This window comes from Ailuropoda melanoleuca, chromosome 9, assembly GCF_002007445.2.
Source record: "Ailuropoda melanoleuca isolate Jingjing chromosome 9, ASM200744v2, whole genome shotgun sequence".
NCBI lineage: Eukaryota > Metazoa > Chordata > Mammalia > Carnivora > Ursidae > Ailuropoda > Ailuropoda melanoleuca.
The window spans coordinates 78,349,187-78,366,518 of NC_048226.1; the positions used below are offsets into that span (position 1 = coordinate 78,349,187).

General features: G+C 33.7%; 1 protein-coding gene across 1 annotated transcript in view; it reads right to left on the bottom strand.

Moving 5' to 3' along the window:
* The window catches only part of CSMD3 (CUB and Sushi multiple domains 3), a 1,149,842-nt gene that overhangs the window by 295,358 nt on the left and 837,152 nt on the right, over nucleotides 1-17,332 (bottom strand). The window contains 2 exon segments of the mRNA XM_034668518.1: nucleotides 3,539-3,730; nucleotides 17,054-17,210. Coding sequence (XP_034524409.1) covers nucleotides 3,539-3,730; nucleotides 17,054-17,210 — 349 coding nt within the window.

Sequence of the window (17,332 nt, forward strand, 5' to 3'; positions counted from 1 at the left end):
TTGAAAACTCTCCAGATTATTTCCTACCAAAAAAAAAAAAAACCCTGAAAACCAAAACATTTTACTTAGTGCTTAAATATTTGAAGGTACCTCTATATTTGTTTTTCTTGTTCTCTGCACTGTTTCTATCTTACATTCAATGGCTGAATTAAACTTCTTGGGGTTTTTTGTTTTGTTTTGTTTTTATTATTGGAGCAAAGACAGTCAACAAGAAACTTTAAACATTTGGAAGAGACCTAATAGCAACTGAATGTATGGTTCAAATGTGTTGGCTCTATTCCTATAGGTAAATTTATTTCAAAGATATTACATATTCTATTTCACCACATTGTGATGATTAATTTTATGTGTCAACTTGGCTGAGCTGTAGTACCCAGTTATTTAATCAAACACTAATGTAGATATTGTTGTGAAAGTATTTTATAGATGTGGTCAACATCTATAATCAGTTAAGTAAAAGAAGTTATCCTTTGATAATAGGGGTAGCCCTCATCTAGTCATTTGGAAGGCTGTAAGAGCAAAAGCTGAGTTTTTCTGGGGAAAAAAAGAAATTCTTCAAAACTGCAGCATTGATGCCTGCCTGAGTTGCGAGCCTTTTGACTTTCCCTATGGATTTTGAACTTGTCAGCTCCCACGACTACATGAGTCAATTCCTTAAAATAAATAAATCTCTTAGATGATAGATAGACAGATAGATGGATCTAGATTTAGATATTCTACTGATTCTATTTAACTGCTGAATGCTGATTGATCTACACACTTACAGAGGATAAGCAACTTTATTTTGTATTGCAACATTAATTTGACAATAGCAAGTTTGTTATTTTTAACATAAATAAGAAGATATCAGGATTTAAGATGTCACCATCACTTATTTAGATTTTTCTCATTTTTTAACAAAGATTTTGTGGATAGCCTTGCACTTTGTTAACTATTTTAATTAATTTTACATCATTTCTTTATAATTTATCACTATGATGGCATACATATACTACGAGAACAGATTTGATATTCATTCCTCCAGTCTAACTTTTAATCAATTAAAGTTCAAACTGAAGTTTTGTGTATTGTGATGTATCTTGAATGTAAACATAGTTCTTTTTTCTCCATATTTCCTTTCTAAGAATTTCACCTGGCATTTTGACTTCAAATGAGCTGGTGAGATACGCTATAGCACTAGAGTTAGTATTCTAACAGAAGTCTTATGTTTGCAGTATAAAAATGAAATAGTATTTAAAGAAGGCATATAGGTTAAATCCTTCTGGCTACGGTGTTTCAAAAATTATTTGTTTGATCCATGTATAAGCTTCAGAAACATAATTACTTAGAAATAATCCATATGACAGAGAGAAAGTTTCTTATTTGAGAGGCAAATATGCAGCCATAAAGATATTTAAGGTTAGTGAGCACAGAAAAGTATGCTCTTAGGCCAGGTGGTAAAGCTATTAATTGTTGCCAGTAGAGAACACCATCTAAAATAGAATTTCATCTTCTGTTATCATGGAAATCATCAGCATGACACACAATGCATCCAACTGTTTTCAGCTGTTATTCCTGATCATCTATCATTGAAAAGAAAAAAAATTTACCCATCTCATGAAATCCTGAGCAGTATCAAGTCAGTAAGTTTTTCTTTTTTTAATTAATTTATTTATTGGTGGGGGGAGGAATAGAGGGAGATGGAAGAGAGAGAGAAACTCTAAGCAGAATATGCACTGAGTGTGGAGCCCAAACCGAGGCTGGATCTCAGGATCCTGAGACCATGACCTGACCCAAAACCAACAGTTGGATGCTTAACTGACTGTGCCATACAGGCATCCCTTAAGTCACCTAGTTTTAACTTGGGAGATTTGTGCATTGATTTGTTATGAACAGAATTAAAATCTTCTGATCAAAAATCGAATGCCCTTTTGTTTACATAAAATCTTTTAAAAAGAAGAATATCTTTAGCTTAGTTCAACATACATAGAAAATACATGCGTTTTAATATATTTGCTTTGTGATTTTGATATTAAGGACAGCATGGAAAATCAGTATTTACAGGTTTATAGTATTTTGCAATTGCAATCCTTAATGCTTTTCTGAATATATTTCATATACATCAAAGAATACAACCTCAGAGAGAATTAATCAATGCTTTATTTTTCTCATAACTAATGCCAGTGGGCTCACTGTTGGTCATATTCCAGAATCCCAAGCTTTGTTAATTTAGGTCGATTATTATTTTAGGTATTACCCTTGTAATCTATCCAAAATCAGATGCTATCTGAAAAGAAAGGCCTATGATTGCAGTTTGGTTAGATAAAAACATGTTTGCTTCCTACGTGAGTCAATATTTCATAAACCAACAGAGGTTTTGTGGCCTCAAAAACACTGTGTAATTAGATACAAGGCCTTTAATGACTGGAATTTCATTTTTTTCTACTTGCACTCTAGTAGGTTTTGTGGAGAGTCCTATGTTAATCATATCAACTAACAAAGAAATTTGGAAGGTTTCAGTTTCCAAACTCATCAATTTATATACATTAAATATGCACAGTATTTAGATATCAGTTATACCTTAATAAAGTAGTTACCTTTTTTTTTTTAAGTTTAGGTCAATTTTTTTATATGGGCCTGATGCAGAATGGATTTGTGCCTCCACAAAAACCATCAAAAAATAAGAATAGCTGAAGAACAGCTGCATGTTTGTTCCCTTCTAAGGAGGCAGTGTTTTGTTAAAATGTTTCCTTTTGCTGGTCTAGCATTCAAGCCAGACACCTATTTGATCTTTGGAGCAGGAAGAAAACTTCATGAAGGCAATATATCTGATGTCACTTGCCTCTTCTTATTGAAATTGGTTAATTATGTTATGCTACATACATATAAGAAAAGCTTATGCATTCCTTAGATTTTTGGAAAAGTATATATAAAAAGAAAGCCTTTGAAGTTATTGAGACTAGTTCATTTTTTTTTTTAAGATTTTATTTATTTATTCGACAGAGATAGAGACAGCCAGCGAGAGAGGGAACACAAGCAGGGGGAGAGGGAGAGGAAGAAGCAGGCTCCATAGCAGAGGAGCCTGATGTGGGGCTCCATCCCATAACGCCGGGATCACGCCCTGAGCCGAAGGCAGACGCTTAACCAATGTGCCACCCAGGTGCCCTAGTTCATTGTTTTTTAATCTACCTTGACACAAGGACAGGCGATAATTTTTTTTATTCAAACAAATCTAATCAATATGATTCAGTAAATGTGTATGATAGGAGTCTTAACATATTTTCATAGTGAGTTTAATTTTATATCAGGATAGGAGAATTGAAATGACTCCATACAACTTCACCCATGTTGTACAAAAAATGTACTTATCGACGAACTTATAAAAAAGACCCTTTCACTTTCCATTATTTCCTCTGACAAATTTGAACTATGAGTTCATTAACTTCATGATTTAAAGTATAAATTGTGGGTGGACGGGACAAGATCATTTGAAAAGGTACAGCATATTAGTATAACACTTCTACAGAACTAATTATGAAGATATAAAAGAGGATCCTACCAATACAGGAAGGCAGAGGATAGTCCCAGGCCCTTCTCTCCCCTGTCATGCACTTGAGAAGGCTACTGCCATGAAGAGTGTAGCCTGGATTGCATCCATAAATAATAGTGCTACCAGCAAAGTGGCCTTGGTCACTGATCTTGTATCCAAATTGTGGAATGCCAGGATCCTCACAATGTGAAAGTTCAAAACCTGTGATAAGAATATGAAATTATTAAAGGTAACATTTAACAGGAAGATTTAAAATTGTACAGTCTTCTTCTATTTTTAAATAAAATTATATTCTTTTTCCTAATTGTATTACTCTTACAATATTTAATTTTGATAGTATTCGGCAGCCATAAAGAGTTTTTTTTTGAAAATTAGAATTTGCTATAATTTTATTGATTGTTTGATTAATTGATTGTAATTTTAAAATTTAGCAACCATACCCCATGGTCTAGATAACCGTATCATGGCTTATTATGGCACTAAGTTTCTTGCTTACCTCAAATGAGCTATGGCTCATAATAAATTCTGACCAATGTGTCTACTAGGATTATATCATCAAAATTTTAAAATTCAGACAAAACATGTGAAATCATAGCTGCCCAATTAACAGGTATGTCCACTGCAAATATAACTGTAGATAGCTTTATTTTGATAGCGCTGGAAGGGAATGATAGTCTCATATAAAAATATAGTTTTTTAAGAGGTAATATAAAATCTAGTATTCAGCTTAAAGAACTCTGCATTTTTATATTCTGCCCTCCCCGAAATGTATAGCTTTCAAAAATTCTCACAAGAAAACAAAAACAAAAACAAATTGAAGTTACATGTTGTCATTCTCTGGTGCAAAGAAACCATTTTTGTGTTCAGCAGAGTTTGGGCTTTCTGCATGAATACTGCTGGAAACTTGGTTTCCTAAGGTAAGAGTAACCCTGGAGAAGTTAATTCACAACTAACCATATCAGTGGTGAGAGAATGCCAGAAAGCTTTACCTGACTCCAGAGGAGGTTTATTTTTATACTTTGAGGGAGAATGAGGCCCAGGGCTTACAGAAATCTCTAGGTTATAATAACTGGAGACAAAGGAGGCTAATCTGATCTTAGAGATATGTATTTACATTCCGAAGGTTAAAAATGAGGACTTAGGATCCTTTCCATCCCCCATCTCCAAGCAGCAAGTGTCTTTCTCCCTCCTTTTGGGAGAGTAGGGGAAGACAGCTGTCTTAAGCAAAGCAATTCCATTTTTCTTCATCCCTTGTCCCTGGCCACTCATGTAGATTTTTCCATCTGATTTTCATCAAGTGATTACAGGGGTAAGGACTGGGTCAAAAGAGTGGGGGACACCATGTTATTACTATTACAATATTTAAATTATAATTGTTAATCTGTCTAGATCTATAAGGCCTTGTGTGCATATGCAGAATAAAGTCAATAAAAACAAATATTAAATACCAAACAGTCATGGCACAATTCACTATTAAGATTCTGAAAGAACTAGAAAAAATAATTCATGGTTTAAACCAGCATGATAGTAGTAATCAAAATCTAGACTCGTAAGCTATGTAGTTCTCATCTTGTTCTTTTTTTAAAAGATTTTATTTATTTATTTGAGAGAGAGTGCGTTCAAGTTCAAGAGGGGAGGTGGGTCAGAGGAAGAGGGAGAAGCAGACTCCCCGCTGAGCAGGGAGCCACATGGGGCTGGACCATAGGACCCTGGGATCATGACCTGAGGTGAAGGCAGACACTTAACCTATTGAGCCAACTAGGTGCCCCTGGAGTTCTTGTCTTCAGTGTCTTACAAAGTGTATAAATGTAAGATAAATAATAGAATGAATGTGCCAAAGATAATAAGGTACGATTTACACCAGTTATAGCTTCTGAGACTAGAGGACTATAAAGAATATTCTAGAGAGCTTCATGAGTTTGAAAAATCTGTGACTTCAAGACAAATAATGTTGGATAGAAAGAAAACTTTTATGTGTGCAAATCATATTATAAACAAAAAGATTTGCAGCTCTTTTATAGGCACAGATCCATGACTAAATTAGTCTAGATTTGAACTAGAAAATAAAAAAGCATGTATTAGCTCATGTATGTCAAATCACGAATTTGCATCATTGACTTCCTAGAATGTTAAAACAGACATTAAAACACTAAAACTTGTACATCTCAAAGTACTGAATATATATATGATAATTTCAGTATATTGAGGGATATGTCACCTCTCAGAGAACATCAGAAGCCCTTCCTACTCTTTTCTATGGGGTCTTAGCCATTTTTTCTCCTGATAACTCATAGAATTACTTTGCACATTTTAATTATTTTACAATCATTTGTTTCTTTTCTTTGTTTTTCTATAGAGTGGAATTATTTCATTTCCCCCCCCTTTTTTCCGCACCTTTCCAGCACTAATCTTGGCACACAGAAGGTGTTCAATGATTTTTGTGAATGAATGTGGATTTTTAGAGGCAATTATCTTGAGGAGACAACTGAAAAAGAAACTAAATGCTGATGAGGAACTAAAGTTTATGAAACAAAAAAAGTCTTCAGGAATTTCCTGTATGGATCAATGTGTGACAGTTCCACTTGGGTGAAAATATGTTAAAATAAGGCAAATGTAAACAACTTCAGAAACAGAGCCAAACAAGAAGTTAGAAGTCATTAACTCAAATCGTGACATATATTAGATATAAAGGACACATGGTCAAGCAAGTCAATCTTTCAAATACATAAGCAGAAATGGCAGAAGTAGTAACTTTGAATTTTCAGCATGCGTTACTTTGCATCATCGATCTGCATACTTAATACTATTTAAAGTGTTCTTGCTCAAAAATTACAAGTTTGCATCCCCTCTACCAGACATAATGTTCAGTTTATCATTCAAAATGCAGCCACTTCTGAGTTTTACCATATATCATTTATCAAAATAAAAATGGAAATCAAGCTCCCTTTTCAAGGTTTATTACCAAATTCATCCTTCCTTAATTTGAATGTTCTGTAAATGCAGTTGGCAATTGCTGGTGATGAGGTAAAATGGAGATATTCTTTGTAAATTAAGATAATTTATAATACTTTGCATTGTAGATGAAAATGCACATGGACAATAGTATATAAGCTACAAAGCACAACATAATTTAGTCCAATTTGGTAGAATTATTGTTGCTTATTCATAAATATTCAGATCTGTCTTATCTTTATGGAAACATTCAGCTGCCAGTCTTTTCATTGAAAAGCATAAATACTTGAAACTGACAATTAAATAAAGATGTGTGTGAAAAATCCCATATACTATAAATATTCACCATTCCTCATGAAATTTGATACTCTGACGAAATGAAAATTTCTAGAGCACAAAATGAACTGAAAATCCCCATTACCTAAATCCTTTTGATTTAATGAATGACTTTTAAACTAAGATTTAATTCCTTTCCTGCTACCATTAGTATAAGGATTTCTAATTTATTTTAAGTCATTATTTGAAATCCACAAAAGAATACCAAGAATAACATAACAACTTCACCATCAGGTTCTATCAGAGTCTAGTATCATAGTGGCTTCAGATTAATATTCTTTCAGATTAGTTTTCAGATTAACATTCATATTAATGGATTCATATTCACATAATGTTATTAAGAAATAACTATTATAAAACAAGTTAAAGCTCCTTTTTGTTCCCTTCTCAGTCCTCTTCTGATTTTTCCCTACCAAGAGCTAGCAAATATTCTGAATCAGTATATTATTCTCATGCCTAGTTTATATTTTTATCACATATCTATATATCTATGAACAATACATAGACTGTTTTGCATTTATACATCTTTAAAAGTTTTATTTATTTAACAGAGAGAGAGAAAAAGAGCGCACATGAGCATGAGTAGGGGGAGGGGCAGAGGGATAGTGACAAGCTGACTCCCTGCTGAGCAGGGAGCCTGGATCTGGGCTCCACCCCAGGACCCTGACATAATAACCTGAGCCAAAGTCAGACACTTAACCAACTGAGCCACCCAGGCACCCTTACAAGTATTTATACATTTTATAAGTTATAAAATTATTTTTAAATTTCTTCTGAGGCTTTATTTATTAGCATTGTATTTTAACCTTTATACACACACACATCACACATACACATTTCATTCATTTTAACTACTCTGTGGTATTCCATTAGAAACATACTCCAAAATGGAACTATTTTCCAACTGATGAGCATTTACATTGTTTCCAATTATTCCCTGCTACAAAAAGGCTATAGTTTTTGTCTCCTTCTGCACATGTTACAAACATTACTAACCCATGTAGGGATCCAGAGTTCATTTTGTCCTAAGATTCCATCAAAATCTGCTAATCTGCTTTTTAACTTCTGCCTTGGCCTACTGAAAGATAAATAGTTGAATTCCTACCTCGACATAATTTCTGTGTAATTTGTTTATGAGCAACAGCTGTGTATTCACGTGGGGAAATGTCACATGGTTAGCAGAACAGTAATACAATAAGGCAGATGGCTTAGCAATATAAATCTTTGAAAACTCAATCTCTGAATGTAAGTCAGCATTTCTGATGGAACTTAAAAAAAGATCTTTATATACTTTTATTTTTTAAAATTCAGTTAAAATGTAAATATGTACTTAATATTATAAAAGTTACATTTTAGAGTATTTAACGGTGAAGGAAGTTATGTTAGATGTATAGACCAAAAGTAAGAACTTTCAAATTGTTAAATAAAAAGGAAATAGGTTGTCAATAAGGGAACTGAGAAAGCATGTTGGCTAAATACAGTAAAGGATAACATCCTTTCTGAAACTAAAAACATTAATTAAAGTTTAAATAACAATGCAAGAAAACAAAGATTTGATTATTCTATCATCGTTTTAATCTCTATTGAATTCTTTGGTGGATTTGGTTCATAATATTTAGTAGAACAATCTATAAGAATTATCTTTAATGTTTGATTATTAAATTCTACTTAAGCCATGAATCTTGCATGAAAAAGTCTCAATTTAGAATTCTTTATATTTAAATGAGGATGTGTACAAAAAATAGAATGTCGACTTTGCCACTTTAAAATTTGCAAGCAGGAAAGAAAGAAGAATAAAATTCGCAAGAAGGAAATTGTCCACAGTCATGCACAACAGCTGTGATAATCCTCTTTGACTCAGACATAATAAAGAATATAACAGGAATAAAGAGAAGAAAGTATTAAATGACTATATATTCTTTTTTCTCACTTGTCAAACTAATAAAAAAGGCACACACTTATTCCTCACTAGTCAAACTCTATGAAACATATCAAACTTTGAAACCACAAACTTTATAAGAATCCTTTAAGAAGGGAATCCTTACAGTTTTCAGTATATAGAAGTAAAACATTTAAACAAGCGAAAGTTTGTGGAAATGACTGATACCCATTTCCAACTGGAGAACAGGAGATATGGTAAAGACTTTTTTTTTTATTTTGTTTTTAATTGCCAATGCTCTAAATCCTATGTATAAAGTTCTTAGTAGAAAACATTACTCACAGACTTTCCTATATTTTAATCTGTTGGACATGAAAAAGTGAGTGATATTTTTAAATGTGCTAGTTTGTGTCTTGCACATCATACATTTGTACATCATTCTGGGATGTTGAGATTCAGCTTTGCCCGAACATTAATTTTTAACCATCAGCCATTTGGTATTTGGCCAAACTGTATAGTTGGTGCATTCTAGATACATCTAGGAATGGAATTTTGCTAGATACTGCCAAATTACTCTCCTAGGTGATTTTACCAACTTGGCATTCCCCGAATTTAAGAGTTTCATGTTCTTCAAATTGCCATCAGCATTCAGTATTGTAGAGCATTTTAATTTTTACTAACTTCATGAATGTGTAACAACATATTATTTTAGGTTTAATTTTTATTTCTCAATTTCTATTAAGCATTATTTTTGTTCGCTTACTGCCTACCTGAGGCTTCTTTCTTGTGAAATTTTTTTTCTTATTAATTTATAGGATTCCTTTCTATAGAGTTTATATTTTCTGTTACATATATTGTAAATATTTCCTTAAAAAATCTATCTTTCTACTTTGTTTTGCTATAGAGGCATTTAAAAAATACATGATGACTGGGGCTTGGTGAGGAAAATAGAAGCCACTTAGACATTTTGAATTGCTAAGATTCCATGCAAGAAACAGATACATCTTTATTCCTACTATATTGAGGGAAAATATAAGAAATGCAGACAGAATGAAGGTCAGAAGATCACTGCTGGCTTTCAGGACAACCTGGAGTTCAGGGAAGCTGCTGCCACATAAAACCACCTGCCAGTATCACACTCCCGCCCGCTGTGCAGACAGACAATAATGGCTTCTCCATTCCTTCCACCTCTCGGCTCTCACAGGACTGCCTTTAATTGGCAGAATCTAAGTAGAGATCTTTGCTGGCAAGAGTATGGGAAATACAGTTGCCAGGTTTTTAGTCTCTACACTTCAGGGAAGTGTTTAGAAGGGCAGAGATATTACTGATTATTGACAGGTTTTTGCCTGCATATCTTGTTTTAGAAATCTTACTCTACCTTAAAGACATAGTTGTTCTAGGCCACACGTTTTTTCCTAAATATTTTATTTTATTTATTTATTTTTAAAGATTTTATTTGTATATTTGAGAGAAAAAGAGATAGTGAGAGAAAGCATGAGTGGGGGTGGAGAAAGGGAGAAGCAGCCCTGAAGGGGGGCTCAATCCCAGGACCCAGAATCATGACCCGAGCTGAAGGTCAGATGCTTAACCGACTGAGACACCAGGCACCCCTTTTTCTTGAATATTTTAATGTATTTATATGCACATATAAGTCTTCAATCCCCCAGAAATTAATTTTTATGTAAGGAGTAAATTAGTAGACCTTTAAAGTTCAAAATTTACAAAGCTTTTGGGATGACAGTGACTATTTTGTTATTCTATTATGAAGAACTATCGAATATTGCCTATGTAAATGACAGATAATCAAGAAATATTTCTTTAATATTTTAGTTAGAATACCTTATATTACATAATGCAGCATTAGTCAGTACTCCCTTTATTACCTGGCTAATTCCAAGTTTTAAAAAGTAAAAGAAATGCCAAATGCATCTGTTAAGTGTTTATGGGACATAGAACCACATGGAGTAACTTTGTTGCTCCCTTGTAATTTATTTATTCTTTACTTGCATTTGCATTAAATAAACTATATCCAAAGAATAAAGTTACAGTCAGTAAGTCATCTGATTATGTTTTGTGATTAACCCTGCCAACAACATACTAGTAATTATATTAAAGAGTTTAAATAAAGATAACTTGTTATATATTTACAAGGTTAGTGCATAAGAAAAGGCATCACAAATTAGCTAATGTCCATCATTAATTTGAATATAAAATTTGAAATGGGCATGTTCCATATGGATTATTGACTCATTTCAAGCAACAAGACTGGAAGGCTAAAAGGGTCTAAATATAGCTGAACTTTTCCTTTGGGATAATGAACATTTCTCCAATGGGCTTTTTAGTAAATTAAATGTGCCGAGGTGAAAACAAGAGGCCCAGAGATAGTGTCTAATGGCCGGGCATCATGGACATTTGCCAGATCACCTTTGAGAAGACAATGCTATAATCCATCAAAAAGGTGCAATTTAGCTCTGTAATAGATGGTTGTTTAATATACCCAATTACTTTCTACTGAATCAAAGTGTAAGAACTACAAATGAACAGAGCTAAAAGAATCTGCAATGAAGCATAACTTCAAGACATAAAGTTTAAAGACTACACAAACAACATAAAAGACACTAGGTCTAAGTTATTTCCTGATTGTAAGTTTAGCCAGTAAGAAAGCATTCCGATTCTCAGGCATAAAACGATAAAAGTGTATTTGGAACTAATTGCATTTACTTTTTAAAATATTATTTGTTTTTACATTTACATCAACAATAAAAAAATGATAAATCCATGGAATTTCAAATATAAAACATTCCAAACTCGGGTTGGAGATAATATAGTATGGTGATTAAGAGGCAGAGCCCTTCAGTTGTTATTTTTAACTCTAATATTTAAAGATACAATAGGGTTGAAAGGTCTCTCTGTACCTTTTAGGTAAAACATAACCCCTCACTATAGTCTACCTCGTCCCTGCCTAGCTTCCACTTTTTCATTTTGTCCCATTCTCCTTGCTCATTCAGTCGTAGCCACACAACTCAAGCTCAGCCTCTCTTGGGCCTTTGCACTTGATGATCTATCTGTCTGGCACCCTCTTCCCACAGATCTGGCTGTGGTTGTCCCTTCTTATAATTCCAATATCAACTCAAATAATAACCTCTTCTGAGATGGAGTCCCTGAACCAACTAGCCACAGTAGCTCCAACTCCTATACTATCTCTCCAATTGCCTGGTTAGAAATTTTTTCTAAATGCAGTTCTCTTATCCTTTGTTCTTGTCTTTTCTGTCTTGTCCCACTAAAAAGTTAGCTCCGTATGAGCGGGAACTTTGTATTATTCACTGTTCTCTTTATCTCCAGGGCATAAAACATTCCAGAGGGGAAAGACAAACTATGATTCCACAATAAATATAATTCCAGCATAGGAATAAAAGGGAAGCTAAGACATATGACCAGATAAAAGTGACATTTCTACAATGAAGCCTTCAGTAAGAGAGATTCAGTGAAAGACACCAGATTTACAAATGCCTTCTTGAAATACATTTTGAGGAGCTGAAGAAATCTGGTCAGGTTATCCTATCAGGTTTTGCCAAGTTCTATTATAGAGTGATCCAGAGAGCAGTGATGCTTTAAGAAGGACACTATAATGATACCTTAATTTCTAATCTGTTCTTCCAACTTTAGAAGGAGATATTAATTTTCTCTCCCTTTACTCCCCTACTCCCTCTAGGTAATGCAGCTATGTCTTTGGGGGTCACAGGGAAATTGTCGAATAATTTGTATTAAAAAATATGCCTCATCTGTATCTTTATTTGGGGTGAGTTTCAGATTTCTCCAGGGCAAGAGTATTTGATAGCCATTAATTGGAGAAGAATGGAAGAATGGCCTGACTCAAAGAGGGAGTTAATTTTGAGAGGCTGAGTAGTGGGATTGATTCCCTAACAGTAGTCAAGATCTGACCATGGTTATCATGCCAGTTTACACTCAATCAGTGTAGCTATCTAGGCTTCAGTTGTTCTAATCAAACTAGATAGAGTTGACTGAGAAATTTACCTGGGAGAAGGATATCGTTACAAAGGCTAAATAAGATAATTCTTAACAACTCTTAATATTATGTTTTTATGTTATGTTCAACTTAATGGATACTGATGGAAGAGATTTAATTTGCTTTAGAAAAATAAAGGAATGGGAGAGTTTCTCCCCTCAAGTGTGGTGTAGCATTTTCACAAGTATGTATATAATTTATTTATTGATGAAGAAGACAGAAAAAAGCTCACTGTCTACTTAGTGTAGTAGAGCTAAAATTACTAATAATGGGTAAACCAAATGCTTTTCCTTTCTAAAGACCCAAGAGTCCAGGCTTCCATAATACCATTAATCTCAGAGGCATATATTGATGCAACGTTTATGGACTTATTCTTTTTTGGAATAAATGTTACAGCTTGTACATTGTAGTAGACACTGTAAGTCGTATTCTCAATATCTCTTCTCATCCTCCTGACAGACAACCCCGATTTTGTTCCCAGCAGTAAAAGAATCATAGGAGGCAATGTAACATGGCAGTCTAGTATTAAGCCAATCATTTAGTCTGCCAAATAATTCACTTCCCAGCTTGCCTTGCTGGGAAATTCAGGTATGACCACATGACTCAGTTTTGGATAAAGAGAGATAAGAGAATGTCTGACGTAAGATTTTGCATTCCTGACAAAGGAGGCATTTGTGCTTGGCACTACCTATTCCCTTTATCTCCCTGCCTTGAATAAGCCTGGAGTTAAAGTAACCATCTTGTGACCATATCACAAGCAGTTGGACAAAAAATGAACACTCTAGGGATGCCACAGCAGAAAGACAGGGGCAGGACCCTTGTTGCCTAGGTGGGACAGTTGAATCAAGAATCTACCCACCTGTTGCTCATCTTTTATCTTATGAGAAAGGTTATTTAAGCTATGGTTAGGTTTTTCATTACTTGAAACCAAAAGCAACATCTCAACTACTGTGTCCACTAGTCCATTTACTACTCTTAATGATTATATAATGAATAGGCCAATAAGACAGTTGAAATAAAATGTATGTTAAAAAGTTCTGTTCTAAAATATTTCCTCATTTTTATCTCAGCCCAATGTGTTTCTCTCTACCTAAAACTGCAAATAATCAGGCAACCACACAAGTCAACAAAATGGACAACAGAAAGATAGGGAGTGACTCTCATTAGATAAGATACCTGTCATTACATAAGGGTAGTCAAAAAAGGCCTGTTTGGGTTAATGCTAGAATTGTGAGGAGCTAGGTATATGGGATTAATCCGAATTGGATTATTTGCTGTATTTGCTTTGAATGGGTTTAACAGGATCTTTCTAGTCTCGGGTGCCTTTCTTCATCCTATTCTCTTTGCCTGGTATACTCCCTACCATTTCTTTTTGTGACCCACCAACCCAACCTTTGATACCATCCCATTTATGAATCCTTACTTGATCTGCCCTAAAGCCAACTGTTCTCTCTTCTGTCTCTAATTCTCTTAATGGGAACCCTAGGAACTCCTCTCTGTCACAAAGTGTTCTCTCAGATGTTTCAGAGGCTAAATTTGGATAATTGTAAACAGGAGCACAGCACAGAATGGCAGAGTGGAATTAGATTTAGAAATAACCAGATACAAGGATTCATACACAAAAACATGGTCTTTTACATTTCCCCCCATGTTTGAGCATCTTAGCAAATTCTTTTATGTTCAGAAATTAATTACTGCCTCTAAGAAGTTTATGAATATTTAAAATATGTGCCCTTGTGGAATCTTCTTCTATAACGCAAGGGCATTTTACAAAATCAGTATTCAGACTACATGTTAATTTACTAAGAATATGTAAAGAGATGCAATTGAACTAAAATTGACTAAAGACATGAAAAGAAGAAATGGCCCCCTGAAGAAGTATGCACAGTATGTTTGCAAAAAAAGTGTAACGACAGTACAGTGTGATAACTTGTATTAGTTGAGAACATAAACTACTGCAAGTGAAATGTTAAAAAGTAAGCTAACTCTGACTGAAGGTGTCAGGGTAAGTAAGCATCAGTGGGAAAATAGCAAAGATGAGTCTTAAAGTTCAAAGGCTCAGCTGATGCTTCAGTTTGGGACACACCAGTAACAACTGTTACCCTGAAAGAGAAAGCAGCCCGGCACGGGTGCTACGGCTGGAAATGAAAACATATTTGGAGGATGGGAATAAGTTTCCATCAAAGTTAGGAAATCTGGGGTTAGCTATTAAGATAATTACAGTTATGTAGAAAGATTGCCATTTGTCAAAATCAGAAGTAACACCTTGGAACAAATACAGTTAATGATAGATGTGCTGCTAGTTCCAGGACTCTCTCCAAAAGGGGCTCAGAACACAGCTGTTGATTCAGAAAATCAGAGGACCCTTCACTGACCTGGTGATATCCACAGACAACTCGGAAGTAGGCTATACATTTCAGTTCCATATCAGACATAGAAACATTTTAGTTTCTAGTCTGAGACTGAAAAATATTTATATATGTATACCTACCCTTCTAAAAAAATAATTGCTTTTATATTCTCTTCCCCATTCTATAGCTTTCCATCTTCATAATGACACACATTCTATAATGAACAACTAGAGTCATTAAGAAGAGTGATTTCAAATATTCACTTTTTAAGACATCTCTTTTTTGACATGTGGGAGCTCATACTGGTGACGATAAAGTCAATGATTTGATTCTTTCCAGACACCTAACCGCCCCACACAATTTTAAATGCAGGTATGTCCTACAACGTCTAGCATCTTTGCATCAATAATCTCAAGTTACATAAAATTTAAATATCCGGAAAAGATATCTAGGTTTTTTCCTGTGAAACCCATTAACGTTTTAGAAGAGGAAAAATGCAAAATGATGCAGAGCAAAGAGAGATTATTATGTAAACATTGAGCCATGACTTGAAAAATATCAACAACTCTGTTAGAAAACAGAGAAAGGGGCACAGAACAGCAGATTTAAAAAAATGTGCCCTTCTGAGCAGATCACACCAGTTATATTTAAGCAATAATTCTCAATACTATTACTCTTAGTATATTACATAGTAATATCTGTAAACACAATTTGCTTGGATTTTCATTTTTCTTAGGAAGTACTTCATAAAAAATTGCATTGTACACAACAGTTCCCAGGATTTAAACATATGTATCCAACATTCATTTTGTTAATTTAGGTTTTGTTATGTTAATGATGTAACAATTCCAGCACAGGTAGGAAAAAACCCTGAAATAAACAGGGAGCAAAAGTAATATCTTAGCTATATGCATCAGATTTTTAAATATAATACAATTTTAATATACTCTCATCTCCCACTGCTCATATCATTAAGAAAGAATATTTTCACAAACAATAATTTGATTTAAATTATCTTTAAGATCCCATGTGAATATCTTCGATACTGTAATCTTTTTAATTTCCCAGTTTCTACAATAGTTTCCATTCATTTGACTTCTTGAAAAAATTTATAGGGGTTATTAGATCTTTTTCAAATATTCTAAAAGTAAAGATTACTGAATGTTGCTGCTTAATTTATTTTGCTAAATTAAATGAATATTCTGAACTTCCAAGAATGGATTTGATCTGATTCTAAATTTCTTAAACACACAGCCAGTAACCATCTCAGTTTTACATGAACTGTACTTTCTTAGTGTACTGTCTTACAGAGTAGAAACTAAATAAATATATTACTTGAATAAAATTTATTGTTGATAGATGTAGTCTGTTTCTTTTATTATGGCACTGGTAAAATAAATTCATTTAATTCATATAACAATTGATGTAACCCACCGACCTATGGTTCTCAGTCTTTGAACTTCTACTTGTTTAATTGTCAGAGTAGCCAATTGGAGTATAACACAATGGTTCTATATGAATTTATTTTTAATAAAGCAATTCAACACAAAAGCAAAACATAATAAAAACTTAACTCTAATGTACATTCACCCTAAACCATCTAGTTATTGTTAATGACTGTCCAACATAGAACTACCACACATTGCAAACACTGAGTTTCCATCTATAAAAAAATAAATTATATTTTAAAAATATTGGATGGGGAGAATACTGCTATTTTAAAAAATACATAAATAAATTAGCCACAAATTACTTAACAATTCCAAACCTTAGTTGTTTCAACTGTCAAATTGCAACAGTTAGAATACCTTAATTTATGGAATTGTTGTTAAGGTCAAATAAAATTATATGTATAGAAGGTAATTCTACACTTCAAATTCAGGCTCAAATGTTGGGTATTACTTCATCTGGTAAATTGCAATCATTTAATAAATACTCAGCTTCAGTGTTTGGCCATTTTTTCCTTCCAAAATACTTACTGGTATAGACAAGTTGAAAACCTTCATCTGTCCCTTCAGAATCAGAATTAAATTCTAGCCAGAGTTGATTTGAAGTACTGCTAAGTGTCAATCCTCGCATAGATGCACCAGTAAATGCACCTAGTAGATGAGTCGTTTTATCTTTTCCATCATAAATCTGCAAAACATTTATAATTAAAAATGTAAATGTGCTAATAAAAACCAATCAAATCATGTGTTTATATTTATGAAGAAGAGGAAATTATCAGATTCTTCCTAAATCAGATCACTCATGCTCCC